We start from the raw sequence: 26,903 nt of genomic DNA, 5'->3' as shown, positions 1-26,903 counted from the left end.
ACATGTACCAGATACTAACTTTCTGTGTGTATTTGAATGTTGTTGCTGGAGTCCATTCGGTTTCACTGATCTCTCACACATTGGTCTCACCCAGGCTATTTTAATTCCTGCTGTTAGGACTTTAAATGACCAATGAATCACACTGCCAGCTTCTTACCACAAGTTTCCATTGACAGATGAAGAGTGAAATATGAGCTTCCTTGTTGCTATGTTGCTTCCTAACACTTCCTCTCCAGAGTTACACAGGCAGACCAGGCCCCCTGTAGCCCACTGACCTCAGGCAGAGGGAGGAGTGGGAGTCCTAAAGACTGATCACTTGGAGAGAGAAAGCCCAGAACTATTCCTCCCTGGGAGGTGAGGGCGGAGGTGAGTCTCCCCCAGCCATTCTTCCCTCCCGCCTCTAGCACGTCAGGAGACCAACACCCGAGGCCTCATCGCTGACCCCTGGAGGACCAGCCTCCAGCGTCACTCCTCCCTCCAGCCTCGCCTGGGGTGTTCGCGTATGGCATTGTTCCCTAGCAACTTCAGAATCCCCTTTTCCACTTAATAAACACCTTGTAGGTTTTATTATTGGAAAGGCATTAAATACAGAGATCAGTCTAGGGAGAAATGACAGATGTAGTTATTGGATCTTTTCCTTCAAAAGTAGGTTCTACTATAATGCAAAGTACGTATTCCTAACAAGCCTCCCATTCACACACTGAAATTAGGCTAATGGGAAAAGCCGCGTTAGGGCCAACTACTTAAAATCTAAACAACTTTTTAACTAAAGCAGTAATAATCATTGCTACACCAATCCTCATAAAACTCCAGCACAGTTAAAGGGATGAATAAAAATGAGATCGATGGGGGTCTCTGAGCTTGAGGCAAGAGCAAAGGAAGGGCAGGTGGAGAGCCAGCGGCAGACTCAACTCAAAACGCAGTAACGGAATAAACAGGTCTCCAAAGAAGACACACAGATGGCCAGTAGACACAGGAAAATGTCAGTAATCATCAGAGAAATGAAAAAAACACAATGACTATCACCTCAAACCTGTCAGAATGGCTACTTGTCAGTAAGTCCACAAACAAGTGCCGATGAGGATGTAGAGAAAAGGGAACCCTTGTGCACTGTTAGTAGGAATGCAGAGTGGTGCAGCCACTGTGGAAAGCAGTAGAGAGTTACCACACAAAATTAAAAATAGAACTACCTTGGGACCCAGCAATCCCACTTTTGAGAATTTATCTGAAGAAACCCAAAACACTAATTCAAAAATATATATGCACCCCTATGTTCATTGCAGCGTCATTTACAACAGCCAAGATGTGAAGCAACCCAAGTGCCCATGAGTCGATGAGTGGGTAGAAAAGCTGTGGTACATTTACACAATGGAATAGTACTTGGCTGTAAAAAAGAGAGGAAATCTCACCCTTTGAGACAGCATGGTTGAACCTGGAGAGCATTATGCTAAGTGAAATAAGCCAGTCAGAGAGAGACAAGTACCATGTGATTTCACTCATATGTGGAATCTAATGAACAAAATGTACTAACAGCAAAATGGAGGCAGACTCACAGACAGAGAGCAGGCTGACAGCTGTTGAGGGGGTGGAGGGATTGAGCAAAAAAGAAAAAAAAAAAAGAAGAAACTCATGGACAGGGACAATAGTGTGGTGATTGCCATAGGAGGAGGTGGAGGTGGGTATAGAAGGGATAAATGGTGATGGATGGAGACAGGACTTGGGGTGGTGAACACACAATACAGTGTACAGATGTGCTGTAGAACTGTGCACCTGAAACCTGTGTAATTTTGTTCATCAGTGTCATCCCAATAAATTCAATAAACAGGAAGAAAAACACCGTGGTGCCAGGGACGATGATGGTGGGCTCTCACTGTGTCTGGAATTCCCAGTGAGAGGGGCTGGGAGCCACCAGCATGGGGGGGGGCAAAGCATTAGTTCTCAGGGGGAAACGCTATCTGAGCCAAGCATCTCTGGGTTACACTGTCACCAGTGCGGTCTTTACCGGTCACACATGGTCTGACTCATGTTACAGAAACACGCTTCGTGGGGAAGCAGGCGCAAGTCATTGCTCCTACTCGTCTCCTTCGGTCCCACAGTATAACTTTAAAGTTTCCTTCATTTCATAGGCATGTGACACATTTCTTTATGCATTTATTCCTAGGTGTTTTATTTTTTCTTCCATTACATCTTCTGACTGCCCATTACTATTTTCCTATATAGAAAGGCTACTCACATTACTGAATTCTCTTATCTGCACCCACGCAATCAAGTGGCCCTCCGGGGACTTCACCACGTGACAGACCCGGTATGAACAGTCGTGGCCTGCTCCTGACTGCAGCACTTCTCCACGTGCACGATTTGCTTTTGGCCTGTGCTATAAATAATTATTATGTTAAACAAGGGTCCATCCATTTCTATGTTATTATATTATCCATATGCTCTTGATATTCCCATTGAACTATTAAGACAGAAACCTCGTTGCTGCTGCATCCATTCATGCAAAACGTATGAAAATCTGCCAGAGCCATGTGTACTCTGTGCACTGAGGCTTCGGAGGTGAGCCAGGAGCCCTGGGCCTGCCCTCATGGCACTTATGGCTGAATGTGTGGAACTCAACACACGGCACTCAACAGAAAATTGTTCAACACAGTTACCCATCTTCCCCGAGGACCTGGAAGGCAGGTGGGAATGAAAAGTCCTCCTCTGGGGAATGTGCTCCCCTGAGAGGGAAGGTGTTAGCACCATTCGCAGGGGGTGGGCATGCCTGTGAAAGAGCAAGTGAGGGGAAACCAGGCTGGAGAAAAGGAGGGATCAGAAGCAAGTTACTCAAGTCGAGGGGATCCCACGAGACCATGAATACCAGGAGGCGGGATCACTGTGGGCCATCTTAAAAGCTGCTTGTCACAGCCACCACGTTCCTTACTCTAATAATCCTGACATACAACGCAACTACTTTTACAACGTCACAGCCCTGAATACCTGCTCATTCTCTTATCCCGACTAAGGTCATATAGAGAGTGGTATAAAAACACAAAAACAAGTGAACCAACCACCCTCTCTTTAAAATAAATTTACTATTTGAACTGTTTATTACCGCTACTTTAACTTGTCCTTGACCTGCTAACGACGACAGAGGAAGTAGTGCTCTCAAACCATGTCCAAAAATGTGATCCTGAAGGACTGGGGGATTTAAGAAGAGGTCCGGGGCAGGAAGTCCACATTAATGAGACAGTGATACTACTCAGGGGAACTGGCAGGAAGCCAGCCAGTGGTTGTGGGACTCCAGAGTGGCATTTTGAAATTCAATAATAGCTGACCAGCTATCTAAAGTTTGAAAATAAAACTTTTTGGATCCCAAATGAGTCTGCTGCTAGAATTTGGGCATCCACAATATGAAACCTGTAGCCAGGTTGGGTATCCAGACTGTGTCGTGGACAAGAATGTATCTTTAGACTGACACATTAGTTTTCACCAAATGGACATTTTTAAAATCTCATCTAGGAAGATACAGGGAAAATAGTTTTTCACTTCAGAACACGGTTTGCATCAAACCTTTATAAAATACCACAACCTGTCATGTTAAATATAAAAATGTAGAAACTATTGCATTAAAAAGGGAGGAAAGCCATTTTAAAAACAGCAGAACTCTAGCTGGTTTGGCTCAGTGGATAGAGCACCGGCCTGCAAACTGAAGGGTCCCAGGTTCGATTCTCGTCGAGGTCACATGCCAGGTTTCAGGCTTGAACCCCAGTAGGGGGCATGCAGGAGGCAGTGATCAATGATTCTCATCACTGAAGTTTCTCTCTCTCTCCCCCTCTCCCTTCCTCTCTGAAATCAATAAATATTTTTAAAAATTAAAAACAGCAGTAATAACAAGTTTATATTTGTGAGAAACAGACCAATTTAATTCTTCCCAGAGGTGTGTGTGCCATAAAGTATATGTATTGTATACATATAAAATCATCCCCACCTCAGAGTTTAATTGAAGACACAAAACAGATGCCCTTCTATCCAGCCTCATTTCTGGGCTAATTAAATCAGTGATGATGCACATTAATCATCACCGAGTTCTACAGAACTTTAGGCCTTGCCTGGTTGAGTATGTTACCGAATGTGTTAACCCAGGCAGGACATGCTAATTTGCTATCTCAGGGTTGCTTTACAACCAGAGAGAATAAAACTTTTAAGAGCAGACATATATCAGTTATATTTTTCTCTAATTATTAGCTTCAATAACAGTTTCTATTATCTGCAGCGGGGCACCAAAGTCAGAAAAACCAAGGTTAGGATCCGAGTTTGCACATCTACACCAGGCATTCCCAGGACAGCCTCTCCTGATGCTCAGCCCCACCCATGACCATCAACCCCCCATCGGTCCCCAGGGGCCCTCCCGGATACCTGCAGGCTGCAGCCACAGGGAGGCCTCCCCACCAAAAAGGAGTCCGTATCTGTAAAGCTGTTGGGAATAGAGGGTGACAGTGTATATAGAGCATTGAGGACATTACTTATTATATAGGAAGCACTCAATAAACATTTGTTATGAGGGTAAAAGACACAAAACCTAGGGTGTTAGCTGAATAATTAGATGGATAGGGTGACATCTACTGAGGTAAGGAGAGTTAGAGAACATGTTTGAGGCAGCAAGGGAACCCAAAGTTTGAGATGCCTATTCGATAACCAAGTGGAAATGTCCACACGGGAAACAGATGCGAAGGAAGAGAAAGCGGCTTCTAGATGAGAAGCTAATGAAAGGAAAGCTTATTCTGTAACCTGCCTATGAGATGCTCGTACACATTAGATTGCAGCCCATGGTTTAGTTGCGTTAGTAGTGATGACCGATTGTAATGAACCTTTGGTTCACATCCAACTGCTCTTAACACTGAGCATCATGCCTCCGAACCAGGAAGGCATAGAAAGAAATGCATATCCATGAAAGTACATGATCTATGAAAGGAGTCACATTTCAAGTGTCTTTGATTGTTTAACCCTTCTTTTTTACGACCTCCTGAATATCACCTAAAAGGCAAAATGATGGTTACGTAGAAATAGAAACATTACATTTTTATTTTTTAAATATTTTTATTGATTTCAGAGAATAAGGGAGAGGGAGAGATAGAAACATCAATGATGAGAATCATTAATCAGCTTCCTCCTGCATGCCCCCCACTGGGGATCGAGCCCACAACCCGGGTATGTGCCCAGACCAGGAATCGAACTGTGACCTCCTGGTTCATAGGTTGATGCTCAACCACTGAACCACGCCAGCTAGGCAAAACATTACATTTTTTTAAAAGCAATGCCACAGTTTTAAAATTTTTGAGGGTGACTTATCAAATAAATGCACATTCAAACATGAAGGGATCTCACAATTGATGTACAACACCTAGAATTGGAGGACAGTATCAGTGAAACCAGTAAGTACTTAACTTGTGAAAATTGTTTTCACAATTTGTGTTTCTAAGCAAGAGAAAAACTGAAAAGAAGGAATCTGTTTTGCTATCTCAGGCTCACACCATTGGTTCTAAACTGCTGCTGGGTTCAGTTCATCGAGGCAGCTTTTCACCCATTCTGCGCTCTCGCTGCGCCATCAATGACATCCCACTGTGATCACCCCACCCACCCCACAAATGCTCACCAGCTGGGATTCTGTGGCTCCAAAGGGGAGGCTGTTCGCTGAGGCTCAGAAACCTTTATCAGGAGACTTACTGGTAATGGTTGAGAAGCAATTAAGAAGCATGTTCCTCCTGGGTGAGACCAGGTAACCACGTCACCTTCTCTGCCTCACTCCTTGCCGCAGCTCACGCTGTCACATCGGAAGCGTTTTTCCGCCCGCTCAGTGTCTCACTGCCCTGATCTCATGGTGGGTGTCTGCAGAGGGCCCTGCTCCCCGGTTCGGGGGCACTTGTCCTGTCTGGCTTGACTTACAATAAACACTATCTTAAAATACACCAGCCTCTCCAATGTATCTGCATAAAATATGAAGACTTTTTCCACTGGAGGAAAACAATTTCATTAAAGGTAAGCTTTCCTCTTTACTCTACAAAATTAGCTAAGGGGCAGGAGGAAGAGAGAATGAATTTGTTAGGGGAAAGGAAACTATGCAATGGAAGAGAAAAATCACAGAACTAACCCAGGAGCTTGGAAGTAATTAGAATAAAGCGATATTCTGATTTCTGTATGACATCATATAAAAAAAGACAAGTTCTGCTCTGGCCGGTTTGGCTCAGTGGATAGAGCGTCGGCCTGCGGACTGAAGGGTCCCAGGTTCGATTCCGGTCAAGGGCATGTACCATGGTTGCAGGCACATCCCCAGTGGGGAGTGTGCAGGAGGCAGCTGATCGATGTTTCTCTCTCATCGATGTTTCTAACTCTCTATCACTCTCCCTTCCTCTCTGTAAAAGAAATCAATAAAATACATATTAAAAAAAAAAAGACAAGTTCAGTGAAAATTAACTTTATTTCTAGATATAGCACATTAAAATATATACCATCTTTATTCAGAATATCGTAATCAATTCAAAAATAGAATTCTCTTCTCCCGTCAAAAATTAACTACAATACTGTAGGCTAGATACATGATATTTTAGTCACGTCTTCAGTATTAGCTTCTCAAAACAACAAAAAATCTACTATTTATACATAAAATATTTTTTATACATGGAATTTATCATACAAAATATATACAAAAGCATAATTGTAGTGTAGAAAAATGAAGTTACCAAAATATAACTTAGTCCATTTACTTTACACAAAATGTATCCTAGTTAGTTTTTTCAAGAGCTTCACCAATTAGTCGAATGGCTACACTCTTGCCTTCATCAGTTTGAACAACAAGCAAAGCTTCAAATGTGCCCACGGCCTGTGGTTTGAACTGCACGGGCATGTTGATGTAATGCTGGGCTCTGCAAAGGGAAAGGAAAATGTCAGCAGCTGATGCTGCGGCAACAAACAAATCACCTGCCTAACGCCTGGCAGAGAGAACTAGTCCAGTTACATTCAACCTAAATGTATTTCTCATTTCTTTGATGTTATTATTTAATACAAAACTGGCACAAAGAGAGAAATCTAAAATCTGATTCAAAAAGTACTGCATATGTATTCCTGCCTAACCAATAAAAATAGGAAAGAGGAAATCAGAGTTCTGACCATTGGGTATGGAGCTCCCTATTCCATCTGCAAAAGCAGGTGCCTGTCTACCTAAGAAAGGATGAGAACACCCTACAAGCTACAGTGTACTCATTTAAATAGATCACAGAGTTAGTGCTTTACACACAAGTCTGTGGGGTTTTTTAAAAAAAGTATTTTTATTGATTTCATAGAGGAAGGGAGAGGAAGAGAAAGATAGAGAAATCACTAATGAGAATCATTGTTCAGCTGCCTCCTGCATGCCCCCTACTGGGGATTGAGCCTGCAACACGGGCATGTACCCTTGACTGGAATCAAACCTGGGACCCTTCAGTCTGCAGGCCGACATTCTATCCGCTGAGCCAAACCGGCTAGGGCCACAAGTTTATCTTATTCTTATCAAATTTATACTGATCTGCTGCTATGAGAGTTGATGCTGGAATTTGTAACATTACATATTTATCCTAAGTTCTATAATGACAGTTAATATGGATGAAAACTTTCTGGAAACTCATCGTGTTCAGAATAATAAATAGCTGTCACTAATAAAGTATAAAAGTACCTTATTTATCTTCAAAGCATAAACATTTAGAAATATTTTAAAGTAATATGTTCAAAGAGTACATGTTCAAAGCAAACAAAATGTAAGTTATGATACTATTTTAAATGCTATTGTATGTAAATTGCTCCAATTTTACTGAAATTAAAAATACTTTCCCATGTTTCTAAGTTCTTTTAGATGCTAATTAACATGACTATGCAGCTAGGGCTGCACAGAAAAGCCGTGTTCTAATGTATGACAGCTTAAATTTTTCTAGCACTGGAATGGTAAGTCAAGTGCAACCCCTTTGCAGTTCCTAGCTCTATGTGTAAGCTCCGAGTACAGCACTGCCGTCTCAGGGACTCAGTCAAAAAGGTCCTAGAACATTTGCTGAGTGGTTTGAGTTCTCTTAGAACACAACGCGTTTTTTAAATAGTCTCCTAATGTAAAATGAAATACCTTATAATAATTAAGTGGCTTAATTAAAGATGAAGATAAAATTACTCTTCAGTACTAAGTCCAACAGAACTTAAATAACAGGGACAAACAAGTTTGAGATTTCAATTTAATGTACATCATGTAGAAAAAGAGCAACGACAATTAGGAAATGAGGCCCTGATTTAAGAATAATATAGGGTATTTGAAGAATGAGAACTGAAAAATACCATAATGAAAGTTTTCCCAATTAATCTGGAATACTAATTTTTTTTTTTTTTTTTTTTTTTTTTTTTAAATATATTTTATTGATTTTTTACAGAGAGGAAGGGAGAGGAATAGAGAGTCAGAAACATCGATGGGAGAGAAACACCCATCAGCTGCCTCCGGCACATCTCCTACTGGGGATGTGCCTGCAACCAAGGTACATGCCCTTGACTGGAATCGAACCTGGGACCTTTCAGTCTGCAGGCCGACGCTCTATCCACTGAGCCAAACCAGTTAGGGCTGGAATACTAATTTTTGTCCAAATTAGTGAAAATTTAAATTGCTGATTCTCAGCATAGTAAAAATAATATTTGAAGCAGGAACCATTCTCAAGTTACTCACGAGATAATTAAGGTTGTATGTATGTATGTGGCTGGCACAGCACTGGGTAACAGGAATCATATGTAAAGTCCAAAACACAAGGTGAGGTCTGGGCAGCCACACTGTGCAGCACACCAGGAGTCAGCCGTGACGTGCATTCCCTGCAGCTCATTCCCTTTCTTATTTAAGACCCATGTGTTAACTGCTCGCTGGTGCTGGGGATGAAGATAAGGGGCTGCCAGAGAGGGAGGCCTCACAAGTCCTCGCTCCCAAGAGAAATCTTGATGTCCTGACAACCAATTCCTGCACTAGGATAAGAACATTTTGATTTATAATAAACTCACCTCAAAGAATATTTTGAATGCTTGACGTAGAAAGGCTCTCTGGGACTTAAAAACTTCAGCTGCAATTTAATATAAAACACTTTTATAAAGTTATGCAAGTTAGATATTTGAACATACATTTACATTTACAAATTTAAGTATAGCCACAAAATTAGGTAAGACAATAAATGCTCATAAAAACCCATAAATGGAGCCTCGGGTGGTGTGTTAAATGGTTAGAGCACTGCCTGCACATTGAAGGGTCACGGATTCGATTCCTGGTCAAGGGCATGCACCTGGTTGCAGGTTTGATCCCTGGCGCAGGAAGAGATGTGTGTGGGAGGCAACCAATCCATGTGTGTCTCTCACAACGATGTTTCTCTCTCTTTTTCTCCTTTCTACTCTCTCTGAAAATCAATGGAAAAATATCCTTGGGTGGGGATTAACAAAAACAAAAAGAAAAACACACAAAGGGGAATTTCAATATGTATTTACTCTAGTGTTATCCAGAAATATGTTGGGTCTGATGATACAGAACAAAGAGAAAAAGTTTTTTAAAAAGGATGAAAGCAAGTGCTAAATTTTTTATTTTCAGATAAAGGGTCATGAACTTTCTATGAGTTTCTTTACAAATATGGTATTAAGGCATTTAAAAAAATAACTCATTATTACAACTTAGCTATAATCTAAAACATAAGCTTCTAATTATCAAGAAAATGTTTATCAAATAATTGGATAATTTCTTTTTCTAAAACCCACAATAGTATTTCCAACTTACCGCGTGTGTAATAAAAGAATTATTTCGCAAGTTGACTTTTAAAGTCCTTGATTCCCCAACTTTGGTTGGTAGAAACTGATACACATCTTCTGGGGCATAAACTCCACGGCAGGTCAAGTCAAGGTGTCTGCTTTAGAAATAGGTTTAAAATGAAGTTATTTAAACAATTTAGATATATTATGGAGTAGTACTTTGTGTTTTCTCCTACAACTCACTTAAAAAGGAGTTTTGTAATGGCCATCTAACTAAGTTGTGTAAAGATGAAATGCTGACAGCAGCACTCTTACAGAGCTGCTGGGATCAGCTGCTATACAACACAGGAGGGCAGCACCATCTCTAACCCTCTTTCTCACTAAGTCTTGCTCTCCACTTAGCTCAAACCCAGCTTATAAAGGTGGCACTAGTCTATTTCGCTGACTTCTCACAGTGTAGTCCACTGATAATCTTTATTTTTACAAGAACACAGACTACTCTAAGAGTATGACACAAGCTCTGGCCTCTCGGCAACACTTGATGGTAGGGACTTCCTCTTGCCTTGGCTTCCAGATTCCACGCTGCTGACTTTCATTTCTCTGGCCCCTCGTCAGTCTGTGCAAGCTCATCTCTACTGCCTCACCTCTAATGCCACTGTCCCACAAGGCTTGGCCATGAACATCCCGATCTGCTCACATGGACTCTTGCTAGGCAAGCACATCTCAGGCGATTCAGTGACCTCACAGCTATGTGACTCCCAGATTTGGTTCTCAGCTCAGATGGAATCTCTGGGCAGCATAGCCAATCACCTCATAATTATCTTCTTACTAGAGGCCCAGTGCACAAATTCATGGGGGGAGGGGCCTCGGGCGGTTGGCCAGCCGGCCCCGCCCCCTGGTCAAAAACTCCCAGTCGAGGGGACAATTTGCATCCTATTTTATTATATAGGATGGCTCCATAAATACAGAGTAAACTTGTGCCCTTTCTCCTCAAATCTGATCCTCCAGATATTTTCTGCTAGGGGAACAGTATCTGGGAGCTGACCTTGACTCCCCTTTTTCTCACGCCTTTGTCTAATCCATCACTGAGTCCTTCAAATTTCCTTCCTATATACTTAAAAAGTGTCTATATCTCATCATTTTCCTTGACACTATCTGAGCCCTGGACTGCATAAGAATACCCTCTGACTTGTTTCACTGCTTATATTCTTTCCTCCTTCAAATCAGTACATACTATACAGCCAAAAGGATTTTTCTTTAAGTACTTGAATCTCATCATGTCATTCAATGGTTTGTAGCAGCATTCCAGATAAACACCTGACACATGAGGCCGTGTGTGGTCTGCATGCGCTCTGCCCACCTCCCTCTGGACCTCAGCTCATAGCGCACCCCCTCCTCTGTGCTCTAGGCCTGCGGGCTGCTTTTAGTCCCTCAAGGGCCAACAATCCCCGCCACCCTGGTCGTTTACACAGTCCTCTTCACCTAGGACATTTCCATTTATTCTCATCGTAAAAGTCCCATTTTAGGGAGGTTCTTCTCAGATATATATCCCCGTGTTTCCCATTTATTTCCTTCCAGTCCTTTCCACAGGCTGTAATCAAGCCTGTTAAGTGTGATTATTTGTGATGTGGCTCCTCCTCCAGAAGGTGAAGTCTGTGGAGGCAAGAGCTAGGGCAGTTTTGCTCACTGTCTTATCTCCACCACCCAGAATGCAGTGAGCACCCAGTCAATAAGCATGAGATGAGCGAATGAGTAAATAGCACAGAGATTGTGATTAGAACACATTCTTTAAAGGATTCTAATTTCTTACAAATTGCATTACTTACTCCTACTAGAAATAAACAACCACATTTATAGTAAATTTAGCAGGTATTTACCATATTCTTACAAGCATCTTCCTGCAGAACTAACTTAGACCTAAATATCAGTTAGGGATTATTAGAAACATTTTCATTAGGTAAAACACTTAAATATTATCATTCAAGTTGTGTAAGCTGCTGGTATACAATATACATCGTTAAAAGTTTTTAAGAATCTACTTCCATAGATTTTTAAAAATCTTTTCTGGAATGTAAAATGGTACAACCACTTTACGAAAACTATTTGGCAGTTTATTTTAATGTTAAATACATGTTTATCATATGACCCAGCAATTCTATTCTTAGATACTTTTATCTCCACCAAAATGAAAAAAATATGTCCACAAAATACACACACAATGATGTTCACAGCACCTTCATTCATAATGGCTCTAAATTATAAGCCACCCAAATGTCAGCAGGAAAATGAATAAATAATGAAATGTTCATACAATGGAATACTAAACAAAAGGACCAAACTACAGATATACACAACAACACGAACGAATCCCCCAAAAATGTATGTTAAGTGAAAGAAGCCAGATAAAGAGTGCATATGTATATGAAATTCAAACAACTAACCTATGGCAATAGATTAGAACAGGACAAACCTTGGGGTGAGGGTGGAGGTTAACTGCAAAGGGACACAAAAGAACTTTCCACTGAACAAAAAAATAGTCTCTATCGCAATTGGAGTGGTAGTAACACATGTAAACTCATAGGTAAGGTCACTGAGCATTTTACTGAATGTAACTGTACCTCTATAGAGTACCGGGAACATTTGTAAGAATGACAAAACAACATACCCAGGTATGGGAACAGGAGCTTCTGACACAGCTTGTCTTCGGGGCTTAACTAAATTATCTATTTTAATAAGAGTATTTGTAGAAACACAAGAATTTTCAGGCTCATTTTCTGCTTTGACACTCTGTATAAAAATAAAGCATAAGGTGTGGGAGAAGAAGTAATAGTCTAGGAAAATATAAGGACATTTACGTTTTTTAATTCTACTATTTCCTTCACAATTTTTTAAAATGAGACTTAAGATTTTTAAAGTACCTAAATCACAAACCCTATACTTTACTTTCCACTGCTCAGATTCTTACACACACACACACACACACACACACACACACACACGATCTTATCTAATCAAGTTCGAGATTTCATAGAGTCAAATCCAGACTTCAAACATGCCAATCAATAAAGATAAATGAAAAAATTAAGATAAGGCTATACAGCAGAATTAATGAAATTAGAGTAATACCAGGAAAATATTCTGCATTTTCAGGCCAGTTTTTCCTGTCAGTTTCACTTATACTTTCAGTATACACACACAATAAATTAATTAAATTTAGTGTAATACTCACTTGTCCAGAAAGTTGAAATCTCAAGGTATGTTTCATGTGAGGCTCTGTAAGGGGGTGACATTCAACATCCCAAAACTGGGCATAATCCCCTTTATCTCTGGGCAAAAATGTAACAGAGACCTACAAAACAATACACCCAGGAGAGAAGTTTAGACACTGAACCTTACACACATGTAGTTAGATTACCAACTCAAAGTATTGGCATGAAAAATTAAAGGGAAAAAAACTTGCATTGGCTAGTTTTTCCCCTAATTAAAAAAGAATTTGAACAATTCTGCTTTTAGTAGGCTTGTTACTGTACCAGATCCAAAATACATTATTCTTTAAGGCTTTATGTACATACTAGTGGCCTGGTGCACAAAATTCGTGCACATTAAAAGGAAATTAATTAGAGGAAATATTTTAATATTGCTATTTGCCCTTTCTCTATAATAGAAGTGTCAGAGATGAAAGAAAATTAGTAAAATGTATATGACAATCCTCCTCCTGTCAGAGTCTGGGGCATTCCACGGGAACCAGAGTCAAGTTCCCGCCCACCCATGCACACCTCAAAATCATGTGAGACCCAGACCCGGCCAGCCCCACCCCCATTGGGCGAGATTCAGACCTGGCCAGCCCCACTCCTATCAAGCCCCACCGGGCAGGGGGCACAGCCTCAGGTCCCCTAGCCTGGTGCTGGGCAAGGGGCGCAGCCTCAGGTACCCCGGCCCAGTCCCGGGTGGGGGGCGCAGCCTCAGATCCCCCATCAAGCTCCACCAGGTGGGGGGCACAGCCTCAGGTCCCCCATCAAGCCCCGCTGGGTGGGGAGTGCAGCCTCAGGTTCCCCCAGTGCACGCTGGGCGGGGGGCACAGCCTCAGGTCCCCTGGCCTGGAGCCGGGGCAGGGGACTTGCCTTGAGGTCCCCCATCAAGCCCTGCCGGGGCGGGGGACGCGGCCTGAGGTCCCCTGTCAAGCCCTGCCAGGTGGGGGCGCAGCCTCAGGTTCCCCGCTCGGTGCTGGGAGGATGGTGCAGCCTCAGGGCCCCCGTCAAGCCCTGCTAGGCAGGGGGCACGGACTGAGGTCCCCTGCCCCAGCCTAGCACCATGCAGCCTCAGGTCCCTGCTGATTGCTCGCTAAGGCTCATTATGGGAATTCGGCCTCCACTGTGGGTGCAGCCATCTTGTGTTACGGAAACCCCGCCTCTGCTGTGGGCGCTGTCATCTTTGTGATGGCATTGACAGTCAATTTGCATATTCCTTCTTTATTAGATGGGATAAGGTTTTCTTTACTTTGTATGTGATCAATAAATACCTTTTAAAGAGAAAAAATTCTAGAGACGTACATCTAAATGAGGAAGGTCCAACTCCAGACACACAACTGTGTTCCACTGCAATGCTGATGAACCGTCTGCTGGCCTAGTGGTAAAGGACTAAGCGCAGCACAGTCACTAACTGGAGAGGAATGAAAGGACCCAGAAAATGCAAAGGAAAGGTAGGTGCATAACAGGAGGTAGAAAAGACAAGCACCACTATGGTACATGTAGCAGCTTTTCTTATGATTAACTTCTGAACATCAGTCAGACCATTTACACTGACCGATGTTCAGAAGTTAATAGAGATATGAACTGTATGCATACAATCTGTAAAAAGCTCAATAACGAGAAAGTTGTAATATTTAAAAATAGTGTTTTATAAAGTTTACCAGCATTGCCGAAACCGGTTTGGCTCAGTGGATAGAGCGTCGGCCTGTGGACTGAAAGGTCCCAGGTTCGATTCCGGTCAAGGGCATGTACCTTGGTGCGGGCACATCCCCAGTGGGGGGTGTGCAGGAGGCAGCTGATCGATGTTTCTAACTCTCTATCCCTCTCCCTTCCTCTCTGTAAAAAATCAATAAAATATATATTAAAAAAAAAAAGTTTACCAGCATTAACAAGAAACTTTATCAAAGATTTCAGTGTGACAGACTGATTCATTTGCCTCTCAGCATAACCATTATTGCTTGTCTCGTTTTCAGTCCCTATAAGTGTATTCCTAGTATCACATGAGCTCGCTCATCTAGGGGAAATGATGAACAGCATAGACTGAAGAACAAGAACAGCAATGATCGGACTGTAGGACCTCAGAGGGAAAGTAGGGGAGGGTGGGGACAAGGGAGATAGATCAACCAAGGGACTTGTGTGCTTGCATATGAGCCTAACCAATGATCATGGACAACAGGGGGAGGGGGGCTTGCGTGTGGGGGGGGATGGGAGGGGAACGGAGGGAGGGGGTTGATGACAAATATGTGATACCTTAATCAATAAAGTAATTTAAAAAAAAAAAGATTTCAGTGTGAAAAATACTGACTACTAGTCAGGGTGACAATGAATCAGTATTTGAGTCTGAACTTAACATTAAAACACTTACGTGACCTAATTTCTGTCACTATAGAACATAAGAGACAATGCAGCCAGCAAGCCTGAGAGCATGGAAGCAAAGGCAGAATACTGATCGAAATGAGATCAAGATTAGTAAGTTATACTGTTAAAGATGCTTTGGGCCCTGGCTGGTTTGGCTCAGTGGATAGAGCGTTGGCCTGTGGACTCAAGGGTTCCAGGTTCGATTCCGGTCAAGGGCATGTACCTTGGTTGTGGGCACATACCCAGTAGGGAGTGTGCAGGAGGCAGCTGATAGATGTTTCTAACTCTCTATCCCTCTCCCTTCCTCTCTGTAAAAAAATCAATAAAAAATATTTAAAAAAAAAAAAAGATGCTTTGGACATTTAGAAGATTAAGAAAGAAAACAACCATGTCCTAAATGATGAAAATATACAAATTATCAGGAACTACTGGGGGGCAATACCATGTATTAGACAAATACCACTTACACCTCCTTCCAACCCCAAAAAATAAAGAAAGAAAACCTAATATTATTGCATGTCACACAGTGGGAACATAATGGGCACTTTAACATTCATTAGCTCATTTAATCCCACAACAAATTCTGATGTAAAAATTATTGTGTACATCTTTTAAGAATTAGGTTGTAACTAATTTTTCCCTCTTCTGGAACTCTATTATATACTGTACATCAATAATTGTGCTATTTGGTAATGCTTCCATAAATGGTCCCAGAATGATGTGCCTTGTTCCCATGGCCCCATCTTAAATTAAGAAACCAGACCTAAAATTCATTACAAATGTGATCTGACAAGATGATACGTGTTGCTCTGGGCCAGGATATACAGTATGAACACAACAAAAATCATGGAGGTTACATTTCTATGTTAAGTACTGTGTGAAGAATTCCTGGGAGATAATCTAATCCTGTACGCTCATTTTTCTTTTAGTTTTACTGAGATATAAATCCACATACCATACAATTCACCCGTTTCTACAGGTTTTTAGGATACTAGTATCTCCAGAACTGTTTAACCATCACCACAAAGCTATTGCTTAGATTAGCGCTACTTGAAATAAGTTCTAAGTACCAGCAGCCTGCAGCCACATGAAGTGCTTATATCAGACTGTGAATCAATCACACGACTAAGCATGGTATTTTGTTTTGCTGTTAGAGAGCAAGACTTTCTGCTGCAGGAAGCAATCCACTGATTGTGTGAGCCTCTTCCCCTGTGGCAGCCTGGCTGTGAGCAGCACTGGTCTAGGGGAAGCAAACGGCTCTGGTGGAAACAAAGGAGACACTCCTGGCCAACAACACGAGCTGGCGTAAAACAACGTCAAGACTCACCTTTTGGGTGCCATGGCTTTCCATTATTCCCGAAATAGGAGAACATCTGAATGCTGCATAAGTAGCTCTAAAAACATCTCCACTTTCATCGACTGCCTACAAAGTAATCATTTAAACAATCAAATGAAAAAAGGTAAAAAAGGCCGCGGTGTTCTAAACAACACACATGACAACACTCAGTTCCAGCACTGCCCACTGGCAGAGATCACTTGCAGGATACAGTAGGCTAACACTCAGTGGCAAAGAGCATTCAGTTCTGCCTCCTGCACAGCTCCCACTGGTGGCAAACACACAATGGTATGCAGAACCTGGGAGAGAAAAATGTGCGTGCACGTGCACACACACATTGTTCCACTCTATAACAAATGTTTTGTATTTTTCAAAATAAACTTATTTCAGATAAAAATCAGGGCTGTAGGAGATAGCATTAAATGGGGCAAGTACATTTTTCACATACATTCTCTAATTTGACTCTCAAAACCACCTCGCGAAAAAGACAGGGGCAGGTATTAACCCAACCTCTAGAGAAAATCAAGTAAATGAATTAGGAACAGAAAGCCAATAATCGCAACCTATATTCATAATTCAACTTTTAAAACACCCTACCTAAAGTTTAAACAGTAAAACAAGTATAACAGCAGCAATGATTACTGACCTTGACATAAGGTGGAGCTAAAGATGACAGATACCACTTTACTTCTGTGTTACCATGATTCTGAAGTTCCAGATAATTTTCTAAAAGGAGCACATGTACAACAACTCAATCTCTTGGAGAGGTAAGTAAATAAGCAGATTACTGTGATAATTACTATGATTTCCTCATCACAGAGAAAAAAACATAATCATTAGATCCCTAGAGAAGCCCTACAGGAACTATAGTATTTTTCTAACAAAATCACGTTTGACAGTATCTTAACTTGGATTTAATCAAAGTGCAATGACAAGCTACCGAAAGGCTTAATTTTAAGCAAGGGAGCAATAAGGTGACTTCCATGATTAAGAAATGACTGCTGCAGTGGAGGAGAGACGGCAAGGGGTCAGAGTGAAAGTAGGAGCCCTGGGAAGCTGTCACTGCAGCATGAGGTTGAGAGACGATGCATGAGTAACTTCCTCAGACTTGAACTGCAGCAATGAGAGGAAAAGCAGTGAGCAGATACAGGATTTATTTTGAAGACAGCCTGTAAGGGACTAGCTCATGGATTGGACAGGAGGGAGGTAAGGAAAAGGTAGCAACTTCCACCCGGCCAGCATGGCTCAGTGATTAAGTGTCTACCTATGAATCAGGAGGTCAGGGTTCAATTCCCAGTCAGGGCACATGCCCAGGTTGCAGGCTCAATTCCCAGTGTGGGGCATGCAGGAGGCAGCCGATCAATGATTCTCTCTCATCATTGATATTTCTATCCTCTCTCCCTCTCCCTTTCTCCCTGAAATCAATAAAAATATATTTAAAAAGAAAAGAGAAGAAAAGAAAGCAACTTCCAGGAATCTGGCTCAGCAAAATGAGCAGACAGTGGTGCCACTTACTGAGAGACATGGGTGAGGTTGAAGCAGAAGCAGGTTTCACGGGTGGAACAAGAGCTGTTTTTGTGAGAGGCCCACATGCAGTAGCTGAGCAGGTGCCTGGTGTGTACATCTGGGGCACAGGGAGAGCAGAGAAAAAAGGGGGCACAGGCAGGTCCAGGAAGAGTTATCAGCAGTGGAACCTAAAAAAGTGTGTGCGAGGCAGGGACAAACCCAAAGAGCTTCCAAGGAGGAAGTATTCCAAGGAGGAAAGAGAGGTTGACAGTATTGAGAGGTCAAATACACAGTCACATGGCCTGGATTTGACCTGGAGAGGAGTGTGTTCAGGACACAGTGGTAGTGCAGCTAAGCCACCTGAGGCAGTGAAGGCAGGAACATAACCACTCCTCTAGGAAAGGGTGCTGAGGAAGCAGGCAGCTGCGCAAGACTGCAGAGGGCACTTCTGAAATAGGTGAAAGTAGAGCGCATTGGGTGCTAATGGAAACGGATCAGCAACGTGGGGAAAACTGATGACACAGGAGAGAGAAAGAGCTGGAGGCAGTCCCCAAGGAGGCGAGAATAGATGGACCTAGATTCCAAACCAAAGGGTTCATCTGTGATGGAAACAGAAGCCTTTCACTGATCTGTGAGGCAAAGTCAAGAGCCAGAAAGAGTGAGAGCAGGAACAGGGGAGGATAGCTGGAGCAGGAGCTTTAAGAAAGGAGCTGTTGCCCGGCTGTGTGGCTCAGTGGTTGGGTGTCAACCTATGAACCAGGAGGTCAGGGTTCAATTCCCAGTGGGGCGCATTCCTGGGTTGCAGGCTCGATCCCCACTGTGGGACATGCGAGAGGCAGCCGATCAATGATTCTCTCATCATTGATGTTTCTGTATTCTCTCTCTCTCTCCCTTCATCTCTGAAATCAATAAAATATTTTTTTAAAAAAGGAGCTGTTAAATACTGTTAGAGATGGTGATGGACACATACTAAGGAGGGCTGGGAAAGAGCCTAGTGTTGTTGATCTGAGAGTGGAGCTCATGAATCAGTCAGCATGTTGTTTTCTCCAGCAATGCTCTGCTGCTAAGGTATGAACATGGAGTAGGTAAACTACTGGTTTTAACATGGGTTAGGGTTTTGCCAGATAGGAATGTAGAGGGAGAGGGGCATAAAAAAGTTAAGAATGTGAAGCAGTAATTACAATGATAGACCACAGAATTCAAGGAGGGTTATCAGAGAAGCGGGATGTGAGTAGGGTGATGGAGAGGGGAAAGGTAGTAGGATCAGTAGCCGGGAGGTCTGAATGAGGTCAAATAACTGCTGTAATTTCTGGAGTAAGTGAGCTGGAAAGACAGGAGGGTGATGTTCAGGAAGTGACAGGCTTGAAACGGAGAGAGAAAATATGACATAGCTATTGGTGATGACAAAATCTAAGAGGGGACTGAAAGTAGGAAACTGAGCTTAAGTGGAAGACAAAAATCAATGAAAGAGACAAGGAGCTAGAGGGACAAGTGACAGATGGTCCCAAATTCTTTCTAATAGGTCCCACGTATAATCCTAGTCCTTTAGACTGAAGAGAGAGAGAGAGAGAGAGAGAGAGAGAGAGAGAGAGAGAGAGAGAAAGAGATAGGTACACACACACACACACTGACTCTCAAAGTGACATCAGTAAGTGACAGAGCAAGGCTCTACCCACTTTCCTCTCTTCTTCAGCTAACTTATTTGCAATTCTAGTAAAAAATCTAGTGAGAGTTGGGAAAGGATGGTTCTGACCATATAAAATCAAATAAAGTCAGCATGTAGTTTCCTCCAGCAATGTAAGACGCCTGGAATACACAGATTTATCAAATGCCTTATAGTTACGATTTCTTTTAAAGTATACTTTATTGATTTTTTACAGAGAGGAAGGGAGAGGGAGAGAGAGAAACATCGATCAGCTGCCTCCTGCACACCCCCCTACTGGAGATGTGCCCACAACCAAGGTACATGCCCTTGACCGGAATCGAACCTGGGACCCTTGAGTCCGCAGGCCGACGCTCTATCCACTGAGTCAAACTGGTTAGGGCTTATAGTTACGATTTTTAAGCTCCCCCAAGTCCATCTCATGATTGAAATGATTGCCAATAACTACCTTATTTTGTCCTGAAGGGGGTACAATTTTGTACCTATCACTAACATATGGTTAACTAAGAGTATTCCACACACTCAGTATGTCTGTGACATTTGAATTAAATAATCTTGTGATACGATACCTGAAGTTTCACCAGGTTCTGTTGTAGGAAAAATAACAGTCTTATTTCTTATCTCAACTTTTGTGGAAGGTGGTTTTGTCATTGGCTTTACAAGATGTCTAGTTAAAGGCTCAGTAACTGGAAAAGGGATTCCCAATGGGTTGGAGGCCAAACGAGTGAGAAGGTCTGCTTGAGTCAAGTCTTCTCGAATTTGAACTTTCACAATTTTCTGAAATGAGCCAAATAAAGGGATAAGACACAAATGTAGCTGCAACTTTTAAAGAAACAACTCTTATTTTTAAGTCATGGTAGAGAAAAGTAGTGCCATACGAAATACTTGATGAATTTATAAATTAAAATTTACTCAGATCAAAATAAATCTTTGGCTTTATCCCCTGTCCCCAAACTCCTTGTTTTTTCAAAGCAAATTTTATAAATTAATAATGGCTTATAGGCCCCACTCTCCATTCCTGCCCCCTCCCAGGAAAATCATTCAGATCACTAATGGAAAACCTCTGCACCAAACGCTCTATTTGAATTAATCTCGTTGGGCTGAAAGAGTAGACCCCTTCATTTGACTTCTGAAATGTAAGTGCTAATAAGAATTACAACACTTCAGATACAACACAAGTTAAGAGAAATGTTGCTCAAAAAAAAAACTTTAACAAGTACCTTCTGCCCATTGTCACAGTGAATATAGATCAAACCACTCCATGGGAACATTGACTGTTTTGTGGATGAGGAGGAATTAGGACTCACAAGAATCTGTAGCTTACTCCTTAAGAAAAGAATGTAGTAATGAAAACCAAGAATAGCCTATACTTTAATAGCAACAACAAGAGTTATAAATACTATCCTATCAATAACCAAGTATTTCCTTATTGCTCAGAAAGAGCAGATAACAGAGGTGAGCTCCCATACACATCTGATTTTGCATCAATTCCAACTCTGTGACTAACAAAAAGTTAAGTAGCATTAAACCCTGAACCTCAGGGCAAACTCCCATGAGAATAGACCATACCGTAGAAATACCATTTAAAAAGCAATTCAAAATTAAAGTATCTAGAGCAGTGGTTCTCAACCTTCCTAATGCCGCGACCCTTTAATACAGTTCCTCATGTTGTGGTGACCCCCAACCATAAAAATATTTTCGTTGCTACTTCATAATTAATTTTGCTACTGTTAATGAATCGTAATGTAAATATCTGTGTTTTCCGATGGTCTCAACCAGGTTGAGAACTGCTGCTGTAGAGCCTAAGACCATCGGAAAACACAGATATTTACATTACAATTCATTAACAGTAGCAAAATTAGTTATGAAGTAGCAACGAAAATATTTTTATGGTTGGGGGTCACCACAACATGAGGAACTGTATTAAAGGGTCGTGGCATTAAAAAGGTTGAGAACCACTGATCTAGAAAAAAGAACATATCTAGAGCAAAAAATCAAAACTACAAAGCTCTGAGCCACTTAAGAATAAAGAATGATACTGTCACCGTACAAAGGAAATGTAATGTAGGTGGGAGAAAACTGGAAGGGAGAAGACAAAAAAGGAATGAAAACAGATTGTTTCTCTCCTTCCCGCCCCCCGCCCCCCATTACTAAAATTTTCTGTGTTCACTGTTCTCTTCAAGAGCTATGGGATGTCAAACAACAAATATGGACAATATAGCCAGACTTGTGACTTAAAAAAAAATCCCCCGTTATAAAAGCTATTTTGGTACAGGTCAAAAATGGCAGAGGAAGATTATTTCCACTGCTAATAGCTAAACACATGGGACAATGGAAAAAGTTGTTTGTGAACAACCTGTCCTCATTTCTCTAAATTTTCAACCATTAATTAGTAAATGTTTAGTTGACTGCTTTGGTCCTAGGAATGTTTCTCTGGAGTGTCCCTAACCATACCTCACCTCAGGTCTTAGTCAAGTAAGTGCATACTCCATCATTTTGCAAAGTACATAAACTTCATGTTGTTGTTCTGCAAAGTTGCTATTGCTAAATATGAAGCAACTATCAGATGTGAAGGTTCTGTGCTGACGCACACACAGTCTCTAAAAAGCTACGGAATAGGCTTTACCTTCTCTTATCAATAATTAAGCTGCAAATAGAGGGTAGCTGCTTATCAACATTAGGCCCTCAAAGACTTCCTTCTATCTCAGAATAGTCTTTGCAGAAAATGGCAAGGTAAGTTTGTGGGTCAGACATACTAAGTCAGAAAAAGCTTTGTCTATAAAATGCCCTTTAGACAAAACCAGCAGAATAAGTGAGTGAAATCCAAGGTAATGAAAGGCAGAACATCTGGGCTTTAGAGACCATCACCCCTCGTCATAGCCCCAACTGTATCCCTTGCTTTGTAATTCTGTAGCCAGAGTAATATGCCAGAAAACATTCTCATGTCTTCCCTCCGGAACTCTTTCCCACCTTTCTCGACCTTTAGGCTGTATACCATGTTTGGCTACAGGCATGGTCTTTAATGCACTAAGTAGCATGAGTCTTGAACTCACGGTAAGTCCCACAGAACCACACATGGCACTCTGTACAGAGTCAGCACATGGCAAAATTCTAACAAACTGAAACAGCATATTATTTGATCCTTAAAAGATTACCACGCCAGCATCTGAATAACACACCCAGAGAAAAGAGACAGCATACTTACTCTGGCTCAATAAATCCATGTTGTGGTGTGACCGTAAGGCAATGTGCCGGCCAGTATAGTTCAAATTTCAGTAACCTAACAGAATTATTTAAAATTTGGAATCGTCCAGTTTTTGCCAGGTCACCTATTATATCAGATAAATAAATGTTATTTTCATTTAGCATTAGTGAATAAGACCCAGTTAATAACAGTAAGAATAAATCCTAAATAAGTACACTAGTAAACCAGCTTATTGTGCTTTCTCAATTGCCCAGTTACAGGAATTTCAAATTCCTGGTAAAGCAAGGCCATCCATCTGTTTACTCTTGGAAACAACAAAGATACTGAACAAAGTTCAAATATTGAACAAAGGGAGAGAAAAAAGGAAATCTGGAAATTGTTATTACCACCTGGTCTTATCTTGGGCACATATATAGGTACCAGATTTATTCCTACTCTGAACCAACTATGTCAATGTTAAGGCTAAAAGAGGCCAAGTGCCAAATGATTTCCTTGGGGCAGATGAGGTGGTGGAAGGAAGGGACCATGGATCCTAAATGGCTCTGCCGTACGGGGAACTGGGAGCTTGGACTAAGGGCCATGGCCTTTGTCAGGATGATGCTGTGGTCAAGTCTGAGCTGGGTCTCTAGTAGGTGAGAGAAGGACCTATGAAAGCCGGTGGCTGCATGTGCATAAAGTCCACATATATATCCTAGATGAGCCTAGGGTACCATGTAAGTACAGAGGGTTTCAGAGGGCATTCCCGTCATGTTGTCGCTGACATACTCACACGTAGAAGGGGCTACCAAAATCAAGTGTTCAGGGTGGACAGTCCACATTTCTTCAGAGGATGATTTATCTTGAGGTGGGTGAACAACTTGTGAAAGTGGAGAACTTTGAGGACCTTTAACTGGTAAAACATCCAAAGAAACATTGCCACCGTGTTTCCCAGGACTGTCACTACAGAAAAAAAGAAATAAAAATCGAAAGTGATAAAAAGCCAGATCGTGTCACGTTTTTATATTAATTCTGCATTTCAAAACATTTAGATAAAACTGAAAGTGCATTACATACTGTGTAATTTTCAGTGAATTTGAATCCTTCATATTGTGTATTCTTAAAGTAATGTATAAAAAATACAGAATAGATCAAATATTATTATACTAATTTTTACTAAGAATACTCAATGATTTAATTTCTTTCCTGCTTTGACTTCTGCATGCCATCTAAGGTCTCTTACAAGGATTTACTAGAAAATGAACCAATATTAAGAATTAAAAAAAAACAACACAATGAAACTCTTAATGTATCTATAACTGTTTTCATGATGCTAACACCAAACACTTTAAAATAAGAAAGTCCTTTGGGGAAAAATACCACAGTAAAAAATGCTAATAAAATTTAACAAGTTTTAAATTAAGTGTTGAAACAGTGTTTTCAAATAAGCCTTAGATTACAAAAAAAGTAATTCAGAATAAATTTTGTAATCACAAAACACATGGCTTAATTGAAGTTCAACTGTGCAGAATCCAAATTCTCCTACTCTACAGTGGGACGTCTTTAAGTCAACACTCAGCACAGAGAAATCCGCTTTACCTTTGCCCATTGCCCTCTCACCCCCGCCTTTTCAAAGCAGGCCTCTACTGCCCCTGGGAAATAATGGAGGCACCTGTCAATGTCAGGAATAATTTTAAGAAATAAAAACATTTATTCTTGGCTTTTTAGCTTCCTAAGAACCAGTACCTCATAATAAGTGATTTTCAAGATAATGTTTCATATATGTAACTATCTTTAATTCGTTCTTTGACTCAATATCTTAGAAGAAAATTAACATTGTAAGTATAGGGGAAAGCAAGCAAGCTGGCTGAACTAGAGGCACTGGGTAGTTAAGGTGAGTGCGTGTGTCAGCCGTGAACTTAGTGGCTGGGACTTGCAGGGAACTCTCAGGCAAAGAGAGTTGGCAACACTGAGCCCAGGGAGACAGCCCATGTGATGAGAAGATTGGCTAAAAACAGAAGGATTGAGTAAAATGTAAATATATTGAGGCTAGTAGGGCCAGGATGCTTAGTGTTGGGAGAAAAATATATACAATTAGAGAAAGGAAAAAAGAAATGCATTGTATTTTGTTAGATTAGAATTGGAGGTATCAGTATATACTCATAGTTTTAACTTATTTTTTTTAAATATATTTTATTGATTTCTTACAGAGAGGAAGAGATGAGGGATAGAGAGTTAGAAATATCGATGAGAGAGAAACATCGATCAGCTGCCTCTTGCACACCCCCTACTGGGGATGTGCCCGCAACCAAGGTACATGCCCTTGACCGGAATCGAACCCAGGACCCTTGAGTCCGCAGGCCGACGCTCTATCCACTGAGCCAAACCGGTTTCGGCAGTTTTAACTTATTAACAGACATGAATACATCTGGATTTATATATAAATGCTTTTGTCTTCTAGCTCTGTCTACTGAGGAGGCCTAGAAGTAGTGAAATCTGAAAAGCAATAGCACACCAACTACCCATATCCTGGTTTCAATTCCATTCTCTACTAAAAGGAACCAAGAATTCTAAGAGAAGTCCTAGCTATTCTAGGGCTTGGACAGAGGAAGTATAAGATGAGCCTAGAATATCCTGTTGTGCCACCGAATAAGGAAGTGCTCAAAGAATGCTGTGGGCACATCAAAAAGATCAAGAAGCCAAATTAAGAGACCAAAATAATGACAGTAAAGGATTAATACTGACCCATGAGTCTGTCCTAATATAAGTGAAAAGTACATAAAAGAGGAAAAAAATAAATCTCTTCCTCATAGTGGAAAAACAACTAATAAATGTAGGAAAATGAAATAAGGAAATTATTATTTGGTAAATAAGACAGTAATATGTGATTCAGGTAACAATCATCAGTAGGTGCTAAAAGTTTGATGAGGAACTAAGATAACTCATCATCTCCAGGTATTTCCCTACAAGATATTAACTACTTTTACAGTGGAGAAACGTGGCAGACACCATTTAAAATAAATGATAAGAATATTTCTAGTACTGGAACAAATCAGCACTGTTTTACCACTCAAGAGAGGATGCACTGTGAAAACAAACAGTATCATTTCTGTGGTGTTCGAAATCTGAAAATTGAGGAATATTTTACAAAATAACTGGCCTGTACTCAACAAAAACATCAAGATTGCTGGTAAGAAAAGGGTTAGTTAGCAGCTGGCCTGCAAATATTTTCTCCTTTTTACGATGGAATGCCCAAGAAAAAAAGAAAAATGTCGTGAAATCCCCTAGATGTCATCTTGCTATTGACATCTGCTAGCAAACACATTAATGTCCTTACCTACAGAATGTTTAACAGTATATTCCTAGTCTGTCTAGAATTGTTTATGGTAAAAAAAACCAAAAAACAATACCCTGAAACTTACGAATTTATACAGCATAGCTGTTAGCAAAAGTATCACGTTATAATTATTTAAATATCAGAGGCCTGGTTGACGACATTCATGCACTTGGGAAGGGGTGTCACTCAGCCCAGCCTGCGCCCTCTCACAGTCCGGGATTCCCCCGAAGGGATGTCCGCCTACCGGCTTAGGCCGGCTCACTGGAGCGGGCCTAAGCTGGCAGGCGGATATCCCTTAGTGCTGCCATGGAGGCAGGAGAGGCTCCCACTACCACCACTGCGCTCACCAGCAGTGAGCCCGGCTTCTGGCTGAGCAGTGCTCCCACAGGGGGAGTGCACTGACCACCAGGGGGCAGCTCCTGCGTTAAGTGTCTGCCCCCTGGTGGTCAGTGCGCATCACAGTGACCAGTCGTTCCACCATTCGGTCGATTTGCATATTGGCCTTTATTATA

At 41.4% G+C, this 26,903-nt stretch overlaps 1 protein-coding gene across 1 annotated transcript in view; it reads right to left on the bottom strand.

The window, feature by feature from the left end:
• Positions 1-6,724: 6,724 nt before the first annotated feature.
• The window catches only part of CEP192 (centrosomal protein 192), a 94,403-nt gene continuing 74,224 nt past the window's right edge, over positions 6,725-26,903 (bottom strand). Inside the window, exons 34-44 of the mRNA XM_054723643.1 lie at positions 23,848-24,017; positions 23,079-23,202; positions 21,094-21,199; positions 20,443-20,650; positions 17,351-17,430; positions 16,696-16,791; positions 12,992-13,111; positions 12,428-12,549; positions 9,791-9,917; positions 9,034-9,092; positions 6,725-6,902 (exon numbers count right to left, since the gene is read on the bottom strand). Of these exons, the coding sequence (XP_054579618.1) occupies positions 6,761-6,902; positions 9,034-9,092; positions 9,791-9,917; positions 12,428-12,549; positions 12,992-13,111; positions 16,696-16,791; positions 17,351-17,430; positions 20,443-20,650; positions 21,094-21,199; positions 23,079-23,202; positions 23,848-24,017 (1,354 nt within the window). The 3' untranslated portion in view covers positions 6,725-6,760. The remainder of the gene's footprint in view (positions 6,903-9,033; positions 9,093-9,790; positions 9,918-12,427; positions 12,550-12,991; positions 13,112-16,695; positions 16,792-17,350; positions 17,431-20,442; positions 20,651-21,093; positions 21,200-23,078; positions 23,203-23,847; positions 24,018-26,903) is intronic.

Source organism: Eptesicus fuscus, chromosome 12 (assembly GCF_027574615.1).
Source record: "Eptesicus fuscus isolate TK198812 chromosome 12, DD_ASM_mEF_20220401, whole genome shotgun sequence".
Taxonomy (NCBI): Eukaryota; Metazoa; Chordata; class Mammalia; order Chiroptera; family Vespertilionidae; genus Eptesicus; species Eptesicus fuscus.
This window is presented reverse-complemented; position numbering and strand designations above follow the sequence as displayed.